Raw genomic sequence first — 15,501 nt, 5'->3', positions numbered from 1 at the left:
TTCCAGCGGGCATGGTTACGAGAAGGCTGCATAGCTCAACAAGTAGCAACACAAACGTTTTCCAGAGTGAAAAACGACGACGCGGGCACGTCATTGCCTCCACTGCCCATCCCCGGACCCTTCCTCCCTCTCACCAGGGATCCACAAGCACACTTTGCTCACTGAGGCCAGTGGTACACAGCTTTTTCCACCGACTTCCTCGACACACACAGTGCGACGGCTGCCAGTGCCTTCACACATTTAGTGTAACACAGACAGAAAATCAGGTGCCCAGCTGAATGGAAACCACAGGGTGTAAATATTTTCCTTTAACAACATTTTGCCTGAAGAAAATTAAACTGAAAAAATCGCTTCCAAAAGTGCAAATGAAATAAAAATTGGCTTTCTATCTGTGAATGGGGTTCTTTTTTTTTTTTTTTTTTTCTTCTTTCTTTCTTTTAAAGTTAGAGGCTTTTTTTTCCTGCTATACTTTAGGGTTTGGTGTTTGCCTTTTTTTTTTTTTTTCCCCCTTTCTTTCTCTTCAATAGGGTTTGCTGTGCCTTCACTACCAATATTTGTGTACCATAGACAAAAACATTCACCTAGCTGGTAGTATCTTAATACATTTCATAGTAGAACATATACAAGAAAGAGGAAAAAACATACCAAATGAATCAGAATAATCAGTGCTTAAAGTAAATACAAGAGCCAGCACTGGCAAGAATCCACAGTATCAATACATACAAACGAAGCTGTGACGATGTTTCTCATGAGGTGGAATTTGCCTGCATATTAATACAGAATTATACAAAATCTAGAAGGGATATTGGAACAATGAATAGCTAAACTTTCACAATAACTTAAGATCTGTGAGCGAGTCTGCATTGAAGATATTCCACATTTTAAAAAGTGCCATCTCTCTCTGTGTCTTCCTCCCTCCCAAAGGAGGGGTGATGAATCCACATGATCCGTTATCAGATAAGTTCAACTGCTTAAGAAGACAAATATCTGGCCAGGTCCAGTGTATTCTTTAAAAAGAGTGGCAAATTATGACTTCAGTAACTATGTCTGTGCAAAATACGCCTCTTTCCTTTTAAAGAAACCAGTGTCTGTAACTCATTTAGAAAAGTTCCGACATGTACTTACGTCCTTCTCAGAACAAATAAGACATGAACTATTGAATCCCCCCAGAACAAGAAATCTGATGAAGCAGAGAAAGTTGTGACCTTCCATTTCCACGTGCAGATCGTTAAAAACCAGTACACCTCCTCGGTAGCCCCTCCTGGGCTGGCAATCGTACTATTGCTTGGAAATACCATGAACATCCCAGTAATAAACCTCCAACATTAGCAGTAAAACGGTAGCAGTGTTTACCCTTTGAATCCACGTTTACCTGGCATTCCTCACCACCTCTGTACAAGATTCATTATTTGCGGTAAAACGTCACCATCTGTTGCCTTAACAGTCTTCTTTTAACGTGCAGTAAATCCACTCATGCGCCAAGTACTGTGCCGAGTACCTTGAACTGTGTTCCCGTATGACACTGCCCTCTGACCCTTGATCGCTACAGGAGACCCAGCGCTCAGAAGGAGAAGCTGCAAGAGAGGATGTCGGTCTCTGGCAATTAAAAAAAAAAACAAAAACAAAAACAAAAAACAACAACAAAAAAAACCCTACCACCCCGCCCACCAAACCAAACCTTTAAAAAAAAAAAAAAACCAAAAAAAACCAAAACTCCAAACAAAAAAATTCCCATGATTCTCCTTGAAAATCAGTCCCTGTACGATGTACCTTCTTCTGCATTGCAGCAATAGTCTTAAGTCATAAATTAGATTAGTCTTCCATCAAATAACTTAAAAAAGAAGGAATTGTAGCAGACCAGTTTTGCCTGGCTTGATGCCAGTTAGCAGCCAGTTCATCTAGAGTCCCAGTCACACTGTTCAAAAACTGAGCTAGGAAATCACATGAATGTTGAAAAAAAAAAAAAAAAAAACAATCTTCACATCGATGCAGGATTTTTCCAGGTTGTGGGGGGTCAGGGAGAGGGCAGACCTAGATGGGGCCACGGGTCCTATGAACAGTGAACAGGACACATCACGACTTGGAGGTGCACCGCGTTCGGGAGATGCCAGCCGTGGTTTGTATTGCACAGGTAAGAAGGAAGTTCCTCCCGACAGTCTGCCACCTGCATTAGTGATCTCTGCACATCGGCAAGTTCACAAAAGTGAAAACATTGAACTCTGTCATGATGGAGAAACACAGGAAGATGCCGTAAAGGGAAAGGCACACACACCCTAGCTTCTTATCCAGTTTCCATTTGTTCATGTGGACGCCAAACACCTACAATAAACACAGAGTAAGCGACCAGAGCAGGAATATTTCAAACAAAGTGGTAAATCCCCTTCTCAATTACAGGAGCATGAAGACGACTGTTCCCTCATAACCATGGTCACCTGGAAGCAATCACAACGCAAGGACTGCAGCAAGTCAGCCAAAGAGCACAGCTGCAGTCATCAGAGTAGCCCCCTCGCAGTCACTGAAGCCATGCTGACTTACACCACCTCCAAGGGCCTTAGGTTTCTGCAACGAATTTCATTTTGGCAAGAACAATCCCATTTAATTCAATCAGAAACATTTTCAAAGTCCAGACTCCTTTTTCTTCATGCGCCCCTCTGCATCTCAGCCTAGAGCAATACAGTCTAAGGCTGTGCTTGACTTTGCTTAGCTTGCTCCTACACAAAGATTCAAGTCTTGTGCACATGGGAATTGTGTGATATGCAACGCATGGGAGGACGCCCTATAGCAGCTGGTCTCAAGATCTGGCAGATGTCACATAAACCCTCCCCTATCATTTCTAGTCTGCTATGCTGGACTCGGACAGGTCAGGAAACGCAAGACACTGATTTCAACAGCACTCTTTGTTCTGGTCTCTGTTGTATTTCAGAAGGCTCCTACAGAGGGCCAAAGCAACTGCACGGCATTTTGTCCACCTGCCCAACAGGAGAATGCATCTCGTCATACATCAAAGAATCTGCTTCAACTCTAGCAGAAAATAACTAACGATTACTAACGGATCTCCCAGGCTCTTCCATGAAAAAGCATACAAATAGAAGAGCCATAGCTCCTGCAAAGTGCCGGATTAAGGTCTCGGGAAGTTTACTATAGGAATGACCACTCCTGTCCCTTAGCAACAGACTTGGAAACCACTATTGCAGCTGGAGGTGCAAAAGGAACAAGTGAAGCAAACGTCTATAAAAATCACTCTTTTGGCAATGAAGAACAAAAGACTATATACATACTGTGACAAAAACGGATGCCAGCAGGAGACCAACAGAATAGATAAGTCCTCTGCTGTTCAACCGAATCTGTAAAAGGAAGTTTATAAAACCACGTCACCATTTCAAGCAACAATATTTCTCTCTGCTGGTAATTCTGTAATCCTAAACTGCTGAGCTGCTAAACACTGGCTTGCAAGCTGTAAATGCCAAGTCAAGCCATTACATCACAGATTATTCTGCTTACTCCGTATTGACCAAGACGAGTATTACTAGGGTAGCATCATCAGGACTTGACAGCATTTCAAACTGTTCAGCCCCATGTGGGCTTTGTCATCCCTTATACTGTTATATAATTAAATTTTCTTTTTGGCAACTAACTGTTATGTGAGTCTTGTAAGAACAAATGGGGGAAAGGAAATTTTGCATTCAGTCACCAGTTAACGCTTCACAGCCAGGGAAAATAAACAAGGACAGAAACAAACACATAATCTCTTTTCTACTCTTACTCATCCCAGTGAAGGAAACAAGTCAGTCATCTCAGGGCCTGAACCTCCGCTGCTGAAAATCATTGATATTAACACATCAGGGTACACTAGCACAGGCTGAACATTATTTAGCACTGAGGCAGACAAGGCAAAGAAACAACTTGCTGCCTGCAGAGCCGCATAGAGATACCATCACTAAGGTACCCAGCGCGTCACAGGCTCCGATGTAGCCGTCCCCACAGCAGAGCCACAACTACATCCACTGTGCGAGTGCAGAAGCGAGATACAGGTCCTCAAAGCTGGGTAGCTATTTAACTGCCATTTGTAGAGGCTCTCGAGTCTAACCAAAGGCACTCACCTGCATCTTTAAGTCCTGAATACATTTAAAAACATGATTTTGTGTGACATAAACCTAAAGCTACATAGGCAGACTACAGGGAGTAAAGCCACCTCTCCAATCCTGTTCCTCAGCTAGGATCAGACTTCTCCTCAGTTTCCCACTCTTCTCTTAGGGAGCTTAGTCATTGTCCCTGAGGGTGTTTTTATATGATCTTCTCAAACAGTATCCCCTGCGGTACGACCAAGGGAGCACTCAAGGCATTTCTGCAGGGGCTGCTGTGTGAGGGAGGCTTCCTTCTCTGTGGGGCTGCTTCTCCAGGAAAGCAACAGGGCAGCTGTGGAGTGGGTGCCATGGGTGACTGCACTGGAAATCTTTAGGCTACTAATTATTAACTTAAGGCTACTGTAAGGTCACACAGCCTACTGCATTCCTCCCTGCACCTTCTGTGCAATGAAACCCTACATGAAGCTGAATTTCAGCTGACAGTCACCAGAACAAATGACTATTTAAAGCAGTAGCCAACTAGTTAAGTTTCCCGGCAGAGATCAATCTTAGCAAGAAATTATGTACAAGCATTTTTCAGGGATGCTTTAGCAAAGGATGCTGCTACTGTTTGTCTAGCAGAGTTTGATATTGTGCAGCACAGGTATATTCTCAATCATACCACTCTGCTGCTGGGGCGAAACAGCAAAACTAAACGCAGTCATCTTCCTTAAATGGGCTTCTAGCCAATTCTTAATTGCTCAGCTTGTTCTACATTTATACAAGGAAAAGCAAAAGCATTAGTCCATTCCTGCAAACGATCTGCAGACAAGAAAATAGCTCCCAGAATGAAAGTTCATCCACTGCAAACAACACATTTTTTTTCTAAAAAGTGCATTTATTTCTTGGTTTGTAAACTGTTTTTAGTCCAATAAACAATTCAAACTAAACTTCTATGCTACGATATTATTTTCTCAACTGTCAGTACAGAAACTAATGGGACATAGTGTATGACTGGCTTGCATCCTTCCAATTAGACTATACAGAAGCACGTTTGCAAGAGAAGTGGGCATTGCTAATTTGACGGTAAGCAGCGCTACAATTTCAGGAATGCAAGATTGCTGAGGCACTGATATCATTTTGCATCACAGTCAGGAGAAGTTTCTCACCCAAATATTGCTCCCAGATCCAGAATAAAGATTTGGCTTCATTCCCTAAGGACAACCGGGGAGAGTCTGACTCTCCAGAGGCAAGGAAAGGATCACCAGTTCTGACATTTTGCAAACCTGAGCCTGCAATGAACTTCATACACGCAAATCCATGTTGGAGACAAGGTCAAGCATGCTGCAAAAAGACAGTCCTGGAAGGATTTATCTTTTCTCCTGTACATTCTCAAGATTCAGCGTGACAATGCACTGCTGCACTTCTAATAAACCGTCACAAGGACGAGTAGGTCTTGCACAGCTACTACACACTGGAATTGTTACAGCATTTGTACTCGAGCGTCCCAACAATTTGCAGAGTTCTGATGATGCCTGGGATTTGCTGTTATCCTTATGTATGTTAAAATACCGGCTTAAACAAATGGCACACTTTCCTTCTTTACTGATTTTTGTCGTCATAAAAAAGCCTACAGCCATGGCGATCATTTGTTCTTAAAGGTATCACAGGATTTCTTTAAGACATAAGCTGTAAGTGTACATATGTACAGTGGGACCGTTCTATTCCTACAGCCATTACATGTAAAAGACAGTATTCTCACTAGACTGACTATTCAAAGAAATGAAGGACTTGGATTGCTTCAGAGCGTGAAAGCCAATTTTGGGACTGTCTGGATAACCGAAGGTGAAAAATGTAACGATCCCGCTGTTAATGTAAGCTGCAGGTCCTAAGCGGCAGACAGGAGGAAGCGACTTGTGCAGCTGTGGAAGAAGTCTCTAAGCCCACCGCAGCTTCCATTACCAGTCTCCAGCAAACCTCAAAGTTCTGCTGAAACAAGAGCTGCTCTCGGGGTGAGAGACAATGCCCGGTCCTGACCCAGAAGACCTATTTCTGCAATACCCTACAGCATATTTCCTGTTACACTAAGGAGCCAGGACAAGCTAATCTGGGGGCTCTGCGCACACATTTCTGCTACCTGTAGAGACAGACTGCTCCACTACACTTCATTCCCTTCCACGATTCACTCCTCTTCCCCTGCTTCCACTAACCTGAGCGGTCCATACATGGCAGCTAACCTGGACTTCCATTTCAGTTTTTCTAAACTGAAAAAAAGCCCTAAGCTAACTTTGTGTAACTAAAATACAAATTTAAAGCCATCTTCTCTCCCACTCCATATGAGCCACAGCTGGCTAGGAAAGACAGATACTATTTTACAATAAATTCCTGTCTAGATTTTGGTCAGGAATTCTGTTTGACCGGCGCAAATATCTGTAAAAACTGTCAGTATGAAAAACATCAATTAGAAGGGAATCTACAGGAAAAGGAAGCAAATGAAGCAGCTGGAATTATTTTAGCATGGAAGATGTCTAAATTCAACCCAAAGTGCAGACACTGCTTCTCAGTTACATCATTAGCCTCCAAAAAACCAGCAAACATTTGGAAAGACGACCATTCCAAAGGCCTCTGTGTCTAATGTACTGCTGAGGGCAGTACTTCCAAAGAGAGGTGCTTGGGGTTATTTTCTCTGGCCTACTTGCAAGGCGCCTCTCTGGAGGTCATTCAGGGGAATAAAAGTTGCTATTAAGGATTATTCAAAAGCAGAAAGTGTATGCTAATTATTTACGACAGGTTTACGAATGCAACAGCAACACGCATCATGCTGATCCCACACGGCAAAGCAACCGCGGCAATCCCTTGTGCAGCGCGAGCACCAACTTTCCCTTGCAGTGGTATTGCAATAAAACACCAGAGTTTTACTCCAGGCTGACAGTTTGCAAGGCGGGCTTAACTATCAACGCCCTTGGCCTGGGATCGAGCTCAGCTCCCACTGCTGTGCATTAATAGCAATTAGCTATTCATCTAAATAACAAGAACTTTAGAACACTTGACTATTCCCATAAAAAGAAAGGATTTCCTGGGAGGGGTAAAAGGGTGTTTTCTAATGCAGTTTTCACTTTCCAGTGCTTTTTGCTCTGCAAAAAAACCAGACCATTTATTAGCGTCATCGCCTAACACCTCACTCTGCCACGAGACAGCAGGATTAAAACCTTTCCATGCGCACAGCAAAGGGCGCTTTCCTTGGGGGAGCAAATGCGAGCTGTGGAATGCGCTTTGTGCGGAAGCTGCTTTGGCTGAACTGGGTATGTATTACAGCTGGACTTCTTGGAAGAAAAAGTGCAACTCTTTGGGAAAAAAAAACCTTGTTGGTGAGCTCAAAACACTACAAAAAGCTGTGCCGAATTCCAGACGTTTCCAGGGTGGCTCAGGAGGTGATGCATGCATGGCATCTCTCTGCCACGCCAGGGAGCAGGCAGAAAGAGAACAGAAGAGGACAAAGGTGAGAAGCAAACAAAAAACAACACAGAGAGCTGGATGAAACCGACATCGATGTAAGGCTGTCCTCAAAGCAGATTTGCTCTGGGACGGCTGGGAGATAGATCCCATGGATGGGTGCAGAGTGTAATTCCAGATGCACTGCACTTGCAGTGTACAGGCTGCGGAGTTACTCTACGTGCACGCAAACGGTCCCATTAATTTGGCTTGCTGCTTACCCCCAGAGCAGCTCTGCATGGTGTGTGCAGGGAGTCCAGCTGCGTACGAAGCAATGCTTTTCTGGCACACGCAGTACGCCTGCCCTCACTAGGTTTTTGCACATGTGGAGAACGGCACATGTTCAGGCACCGTGCCCAGGGTCTCTGGGCTAGGACAGCCCTGGAGCAAGCTTGTTTACGTCAGTAAGAAACCTCCCCCCAGTAGATATAATTCCTGTTTAAGCCAGATACCTCTTATGGTAAACGTTTCTTGGAGTAATAGAGTGCTCTGAGACTCTTGCAGACTTTATAGATCACATTGAGAAAAGAATGAAAGCTGTCTGGGTTTGTTCAGGTCCAAAATGCAATGGTAGCCTGGTCTTTGAGGGATGTTTTTTGCTAAATATTCTCACTCTAACAAAGAAAGGTCTCCTCGGAGCTAGATGAAACACACTGCCAAGCAGCTGGTGTGGGTGCAGCCTGAGGATTTGGAGAGATGTCCTCCTTGCACTGGTGTTATAAGGGGTTTCCAGTGTCAGATCAGCCAGCAGCAACTTCCCCGACACACAGGTCACGTTAGAGCACTCCCCATTTACCAGAGCTGACGGAGGCAGGCTTGAGCGAACAGCCCATGTTGTTTGGGCTAGGAGCACACGCTCCCTTCTGCCAAAGCCGTTACTGGGCACGGATGTATTAATTCTTGCATTAAGAGTAACAAGAGGAGTGTTGCCAAAGCTCTTGGCTAGTCTATGCCTAGCTCTGGAAACGGTTCTCTGAAACTATATTGGGAAACCCCAAATACTAATGGAAACAAGAACATTCAATTCTAGCGAACACTGCTATTACTTATCTATCACCAACAAAGCAAACATTAGGTTTCAAAGGAGACAGGTTCAGATTTGCTCTACATCTGCTGCAACTCTGCACAGCATTGCACTGGTGTACAGCAGGGGTTGCTCATTAGAACAAAAAGGTATAACAGGTATAACAGCTTCCTACTTATCCCATCTGCTAACGCTAAAGGTTTTCCTACAATCTCCTCCTCTTTGGCCCAGGTCTATGTGACAGCCATTCTGGCAACAGCAATGACTAGAATCACAAAAGCCTCACAAGTAGGTGTGCTGCTTTTTTAACATTCTCTCCAGCTCTGGTAGCCTTTCAACCTTTCCTAACTTAATGCTCGCTGATCTATTTCAAAAAGTAATCATCTAGAACCATTAATTGTTTTATACAGTATCACTCAGTAGTTCTCAGACACTCAAATCCAAACCAGGCTGAATAGCCATGGTTCACTTATTTCTCCTATCTCTCATTTTAGTTCTCCACTTGCCTAAAGGATCCTTTCTTTTTCTGCACTTGATTTTGGAGTACCTGCTGCTGTTTCACAAATTTCCCATGAGTCTACAGCTCTGGAAATACAGTTTTCACTGACTAACTACTCCCACTTCTCTGATTATCCCTGTAGAATGCCCTATTTCTTATTGTGACTTCCAGCTGTGAGCACAGGAGCCCAGAAGATTCTGAAATTTGGTACATAAGCTTAAGAAAAATGTGTCCTTGATCTGTCAAATTAGGATAGAAATCAGTCAAGCAGCTTCCTCATGAGACAAGTAGCATTTCCTGCAAGAGGCAATGGAATAGGTTTTCTCAGGGTATGTGACAATGTGTAAGTTCAAAACATTCAAAGCTCACAGTAAGGGAGGAGATAATTTCAGTTTTTAGCAAAGAGCAGAAAAAGGACCTCAGCTGGAATCTTCTTAATTATAGAAGGAAAAGCTCAGTTCTCTGTTCGTTTAAGAACAGGAAATGCTTCTTCCCCAGGAGAGAACTGTCTGCAGACGAAGCACTCCCTCATACTGTAAGGAGGAAAAATTAACATTCCCAAACTTTCCTTTTGAGATTTGGCTTGTATCTAGCAGCTAAAGCAAGCCAGAAGAATGCTCTGTTTTGACTGATCATACATGAAAGGTTTATAAGTTCAAAATCTACTCTGTCTGACTTTAACAGAGGCTACCTCCATGCTTCTTGTGAGCAAATACAAAGATGCTGCCACCAGCTCCAGCTATTCCCATGCAGCTCCTGCAGACAATAAGTAACCAAGGCTGAAGCTAAACAGCAGAGGAAAAACAATGGAAATAAAATAAAAGTTATTCCTTTCTTCCATTCTTTTCTGGCAGTTGCTGAAGGGAAAACAAGGAGCTGTTGCCAAAATCCAAACTTGTTTTGCTCCAGGGTCCAAATATGAGAAAAATTACCTTGCTCAGGAATATTAGAAGGACTCTGCCATGTTTCATTCCCTTGTCTGAAAAAGCTACAGGTCCTCTGTCTGGGGATCCTTGTCCTGCAGTGTCCCTGCCTGGCAGTGGAAATTCAGTGTACAACCTGCATTCCCCAGGTCTTGCCATGAGACAGTGGTCTCAACAAACCGGAACTTCAGGCATGTGCTGCATTCCTGCATGTTTCAATGGATTTTCCTTCTTGGACCTTTTCTAGAGACTCCTAAGAAAGCATCCTTGATTTGCTCCGTATCACACAATCCACTTTGCAGAGGGTACACACCTTGGAGTACACAACATGGAGTGCTGCACATAGACATGCAAGGTATTAAGCAAGAAATGCAGGGGTTATGGTTGGAGAGAATTCCTGTATTGTTAGGAGCTTTGGAAGGGACCAGACACTTTTGCTCTACTACAGTACAATCGTCCCAGTCTCCCTGTCATGAAACCCGCGGGCAAATGCACTCAATACGTGCAAACTACTCCAGGAAGCTGGAGGGACTAGTTAGTAGCTTCAGCGCGCACCTGCTGCTGTGCCCATCCAAAGGTTTTTGGGATCAGCCAATCCAGGAATCCATTAACACCTGACAAGCTGCATACTGCTGCTACAGTGATACCAGCACATCACGCTGCAGATGCCAATGTGACAGCTGGAAAGAGTCTGGCACCCCAGAGCAGGAGAGGAATAACATCTACAGAAGAGAGGGGTGATGCTGTGGGACGCAGGGATCCCTTACAGCATCAGGAACATGTCCAGGATCAGAGTTGGAAGAGATGAAGAAGTGAATTCTTTCAAAGGTCTCTCTAGGTCCAGAGGGATGCTGCTTTTTCTCCAGAAGTCCTGCAGGCGTTCTAGATTAGCTGTGGTTAACAGCTGAAGGCCAGAGCTGCAGCAGGAGGGTGGCCAAGCGACCTCTGAGTCGTGGAGATGGAAGCTCCAGTGGGAAGCACAGAGGAAGGTAGAGTTAGTGCCTGGACATTAATGGGTGTCCAGAAATAACAAGGACTCTTACAATAATAAACGTATAGTTGGGTTAGAGACTAGACTTTGTAGAAACAGAAGGGATCTGATGTGGAAGCTGTCTGATATTGACCAGATCTGCCTTTCGACAGGAAAAGCATCAGTGGCCTGGCGTAAACCAAGAACTGTGGGACTGACAATGAGTTGAAGGCAGAGAGTGAGATAGAGGAGGATCTTCTCTGCACCAACGCTAAAATTTTCCTGGAGAAGTAGGAGATAGAGCATTCTCAGGCTTGGGCTTGGACTGACTACACTCAGCACTGGAAGGAACAGAACAAAAATCCAGTATTGTACATTGACGATCGCACTAAGACAGATGTGGTTTGTGGTAACCGATACACACAGGCGAGGCAGGGTGAATGATATCGGAGACCGGTGCCCTGGACCATACAGTGGTTTTGCAAAACACTGCCTGGGGTCCCAGATTCTTACTTCACATCGTAAGGGTGCAGCCCCCCTGCTCAGGCTGAGGCTGTGACTGCCCTGCAGTCTCCACTTGTAGTGTACCTACACTCTACAGGAAAGTGTTTCATTTAAAGTAGGAAAACAGAAGGAGGAATACTTCCTTCTCTAAAACAGGTGGCAGATGCTTCCAAGATGCAGCCGGAGAAGCAAAAGATAGTTTTTCATTCATTTCTTGTAAAAAGGAAAGGAAGAATAAAATAAATAATAAGCTGAAACACCCATCGACAATGGGCCTGGGAAAGGAGCAGACAGAACTAGGAGAGGCACTTAATCAAAACGATTGTGATTCCGCAACCCAGCACCAGGATGTGCCTCCAGAGATTCAGTCTGTTTCCAGTTCTGCCGCTTCTCTGCTGTGTGACCTGCAGCACGTCTGTTAGTCTCTCTCTGACAGGTCCCCTCTTGCTCTTTTCCTGTCTTATCTATTAGACCGCAAGTTGTATTTTCCCCCACAGGCACTATCTCATAGAGGGAACTTGTTTAAACAAGAAGTAATAATTCTTCATGGGGCTTCTTGTGGTTGCTGCCAGGCTTATGACAAAACCAGGCCATAACCAGGACCTTGCGGGACAATGCTTTCACTGTATCTGTCTCACAACCAGCCACAAGCTCGCAGGCTGCATTCATCCAAAGCTCTCTGCTTACCTCAATTCAAAACGCACAATCTGTAAAATGGGCTCTGAAACACCCACCTGCCCTTAGGGAGTTTAAGGAAGGGTCACGCACAAGCTCATCCCAAAAAAGGGTGCTACAGCAGCCGAAAGCACCATGATCTGTGAGTCTGCTCTTGGCATTCAGAATGGAACTCCATAAATCTCCTGACTGGGAGCAGCTGCCTGGCTAGTTAGTGTGTGAAGCCACTCCGCGGCTGAGAAAGTTCAGAACGTGCATAACCACACGACACCTGCTGCCACATGCATGTGCACACCGTAGCACAGAGGCAAAGTGGAAAAAAAGGGAGCAGATCCTCCTCTCCATTTCTGTACGGTAACGGGCCAGAACTCTTTACACCAGCATTAACAGGGAGCAAAATTTGACCACAAGGGACTTGGAGTCAAGCAGCCTGGAACAAGAGCTACATGGGGATTTTACAGAGTGTGATATTACAGTAATAGCATACTCTGGAGAAAGCTCTGAGCGTTTAGACTTCCAGAAAAAATAAGGCCGGAGGCAGCTTCTAGGAGGCTCTTCTGCATTAAAGCTTAACTTCCAGATCACACCGTCTACTTCTTTTCGGCTTCCACAAAAGCTATCACTGCCTTAACAGCTTGTTTAATAAAATACATTTACTCTCTACTTTCAGCAAAATGTTAACTTTGCCACAGTCCCCTTGTATTAAACGTTCTGGGGAGGCAATCATGTTTTTGGATGGCTATGCAAAAGTAATCCTGATCAAGCAAGCTCTTTTTGTCTTTTACAAACCTCTCCTTCCCTTAGCACACAAGACAGGGGATCGCGATGACGCCAAGGAGGAGACCTCTTTTCGAGGAGATGCTACAAAACAAATTTGGATCCTGCCAAATACTAAAGGAGCAGTACTAAATTTTGACTATTAGCTCAGAAATTACCTAGTACTTCTGACTCACAGTCACATTTAGCGGACAAGCAGGTTGGCCTGAGCCTGCGAGCCCCCACCAGGTTGGCAGGCCTTGCTTGGGCGAGCAGCCCGAGGCTCAGCCCCACGGAAGCAGGAGCTCCTCGTCTCCTGTCCCTGCTGACCTGAGTGCCCGGCACACCAGCAGGGCTCCCTGAAAAACGAACAGCACCTTGCAGCTCTTAGTGCTGTCACCAGGCTATACCTGACCAGCTAGCTCTAGCCTTTCCTGGCACCTTAGTAATACCTAAATAACTAACCACTGATAACAGCAGGGATGAAGGCGGGGAGTGGGGGTGTTGTTTTGTTTTGAAGCCATATTATCCAAGGATCTGGAGAGAAATCCAGGAAACTCTCTTTGCTAATTGTGGGGCAGTTTCCAAGACTGCTTTTTCTACCCATGTGATCACACTGTACAATGAACATTTAGGGTGTGCAAAACACTAGTGACATTGTTATGCCTCCATGAAAGCTGGCTGCTTCTCCTCAGTCACTTGTTTTCATCCTTTTCCGCAAAAATACAGATGAGCTATAGATAAGCTGCTCATTAAATAAAAGGATTTTACTCCCACAGAATGGCTTCCTTTTGTTACTCCTATATTCAAGAAGAGGGAAGGTCCAAAGAACTACAGGCTGGTCAGCCTGACCTCAATCCCTGGGAAGGTGACACAGCAAATCACCCAGGGAACCACTTCTAAACATATGAAGGACAAGAATGCGACTGCAAGTAGACGTACAGATTTACTGTTTACTCAGCCTGACAGCCTTCTACGCTAAGGTGGATGTGCTGGATGAGGGGAGAGCCACAGATGTTGTTTATGGTGACTTTAGCAAGGCTTTTGACACTGTCTCTCAAACATACTCATAAACAAATAGAGGAAGAACAGATTAAATAATTGGACAGTGGAGTGGACTGATAACCGGCTGAACCACTGCACTCAAAGTCCAGCTGGAGGCCAGTCACCAGCGTGCTACCCCAGGAGCCAGGACTGCTTAACGTCTTTATTAACGAACTGGATGACGGGGCAGAGGGCACTCTAGGCAAGTTCGCAGCTGATACAAAACTAGGAGAGGTGCCTGACGCACCGCAGAGCTGTGCCGCCATCCAGAGGGACCTGGGCAGGCTGGAGAAATGCGCAAGCAGAAAATAAAGGGAAGTAAAAACTCCTGCACTTGGGAAGGAATGTGTCAGTGCATGCTGGGCTGAGCAGCTGGAAAGCAGCTCGGCAGAGAAAGACCTGTTGATCCCGGCAGACACCAAGCTGAAGTCCGCAATGCACCCTCGTGGCATGGAGCACCACCAGCATCCTGGGCTGCATTCAAGCACTGCCAGCAGGCAGAGGGAGATGACCCTTCGCTGCACCGGTGAGACAGATCGGGAGCGCCTGGTCCACTCCTGGGCTCCTCAATACAAGGAAGATAGGGACTTCCTGGAGCAAGCCCAGTGAAGGCTCACAAGGATGACTGAGGGGACTGCAGCACCTGACATACAAAGAGAGGCTGAAAGAGCTGGGATTATTCAGCCTAGAGAAGAAAAGATTCAGGGGGATGTCACTGGTGTGTATAAACACCTAATGGGAGAGGATAGATTCTTCTAAGTGGTATCCATTGAAAAAACAAGAGCCAACACACAGGATTTGAAATACAGAAACTCCACTTAAACATAAGAATGCTTTTTTTTTTTACTGTTAGAGTGGTCAAACACCGGAACAGGCTGCTGAGAGTGGCTGTGCAGTCTCCATCCTCGGAGGCATTCAAGACCCAACCGGACATGGTCCTAAGCATCCTGGCTCTAGCTGACACTCTGCTCTGAGCAGAGGGGTTGGGGACTAGACGATCTCCAGAGGTACTTGCCAACTTCAACAGTTCTGTCATTCTGCAGTCTTTTAACTTTGCATTCACTCGGTGGCTGTAATGAAGAATCTTTCCTCAGTCCTACGCTGCTGTCTGACTGATGTCCAGCCAACACCAACAGCGACTTCCTTCTAGGATTTCATGGCATCTCTAGCTCTTCCTTCTCAGAAGGGAGCTTGCAACAAATTTGGCAGCAAGTGGGGTTGCTCTCTTATCATTTGGGAAGTAAAGGATGTTTTCATTGGTGTTGGATAGTTTTTCTCAAACAGGAAAGCTCTGCAGTGTTTCCTAATGATGGTTATGCTCTGAAATATTCAGTTACTTAAGAGCTTCCTTCACCTTCTAGTGTGTTAACAGTTCCATAATGCTAGAATTTCTCTTGCCAAAAGCCCTACACGTCTGCTCTATCCTGTACTTTCCATCTACATGTTCATCCCCTCAGGATTATTAAAAATAGAATTATTCTCCTTATTTGGAATATATTCAAGTGCATGAAAATACAGTATACTCTAGTGAGTTAGCTTACTTCAGCACA

The 15,501-nt window shown here is 44.9% G+C and overlaps 1 protein-coding gene across 1 annotated transcript in view; it reads right to left on the bottom strand.

The window, feature by feature from the left end:
- Positions 1-1,434: 1,434 nt before the first annotated feature.
- SLC24A3 (solute carrier family 24 member 3) overlaps positions 1,435-15,501 on the bottom strand; it is a 68,594-nt gene continuing 54,527 nt past the window's right edge. The window contains exons 18-19 of the mRNA XM_086744683.1: positions 3,279-3,344; positions 1,435-2,319 (exon numbers count right to left, since the gene is read on the bottom strand). Of these exons, the coding sequence (XP_086600809.1) occupies positions 2,170-2,319; positions 3,279-3,344 (216 nt within the window). The 3' untranslated portion in view covers positions 1,435-2,169. The remainder of the gene's footprint in view (positions 2,320-3,278; positions 3,345-15,501) is intronic.

Source organism: Chlamydotis macqueenii, chromosome 3 (assembly GCF_036417535.1).
Source record: "Chlamydotis macqueenii isolate bChlMac1 chromosome 3, bChlMac1.mat, whole genome shotgun sequence".
NCBI lineage: Eukaryota > Metazoa > Chordata > Aves > Otidiformes > Otididae > Chlamydotis > Chlamydotis macqueenii.
The sequence above is the reverse complement of the archived record's forward strand: the minus strand, read 5'-3'. Positions and strand labels throughout refer to the sequence as shown.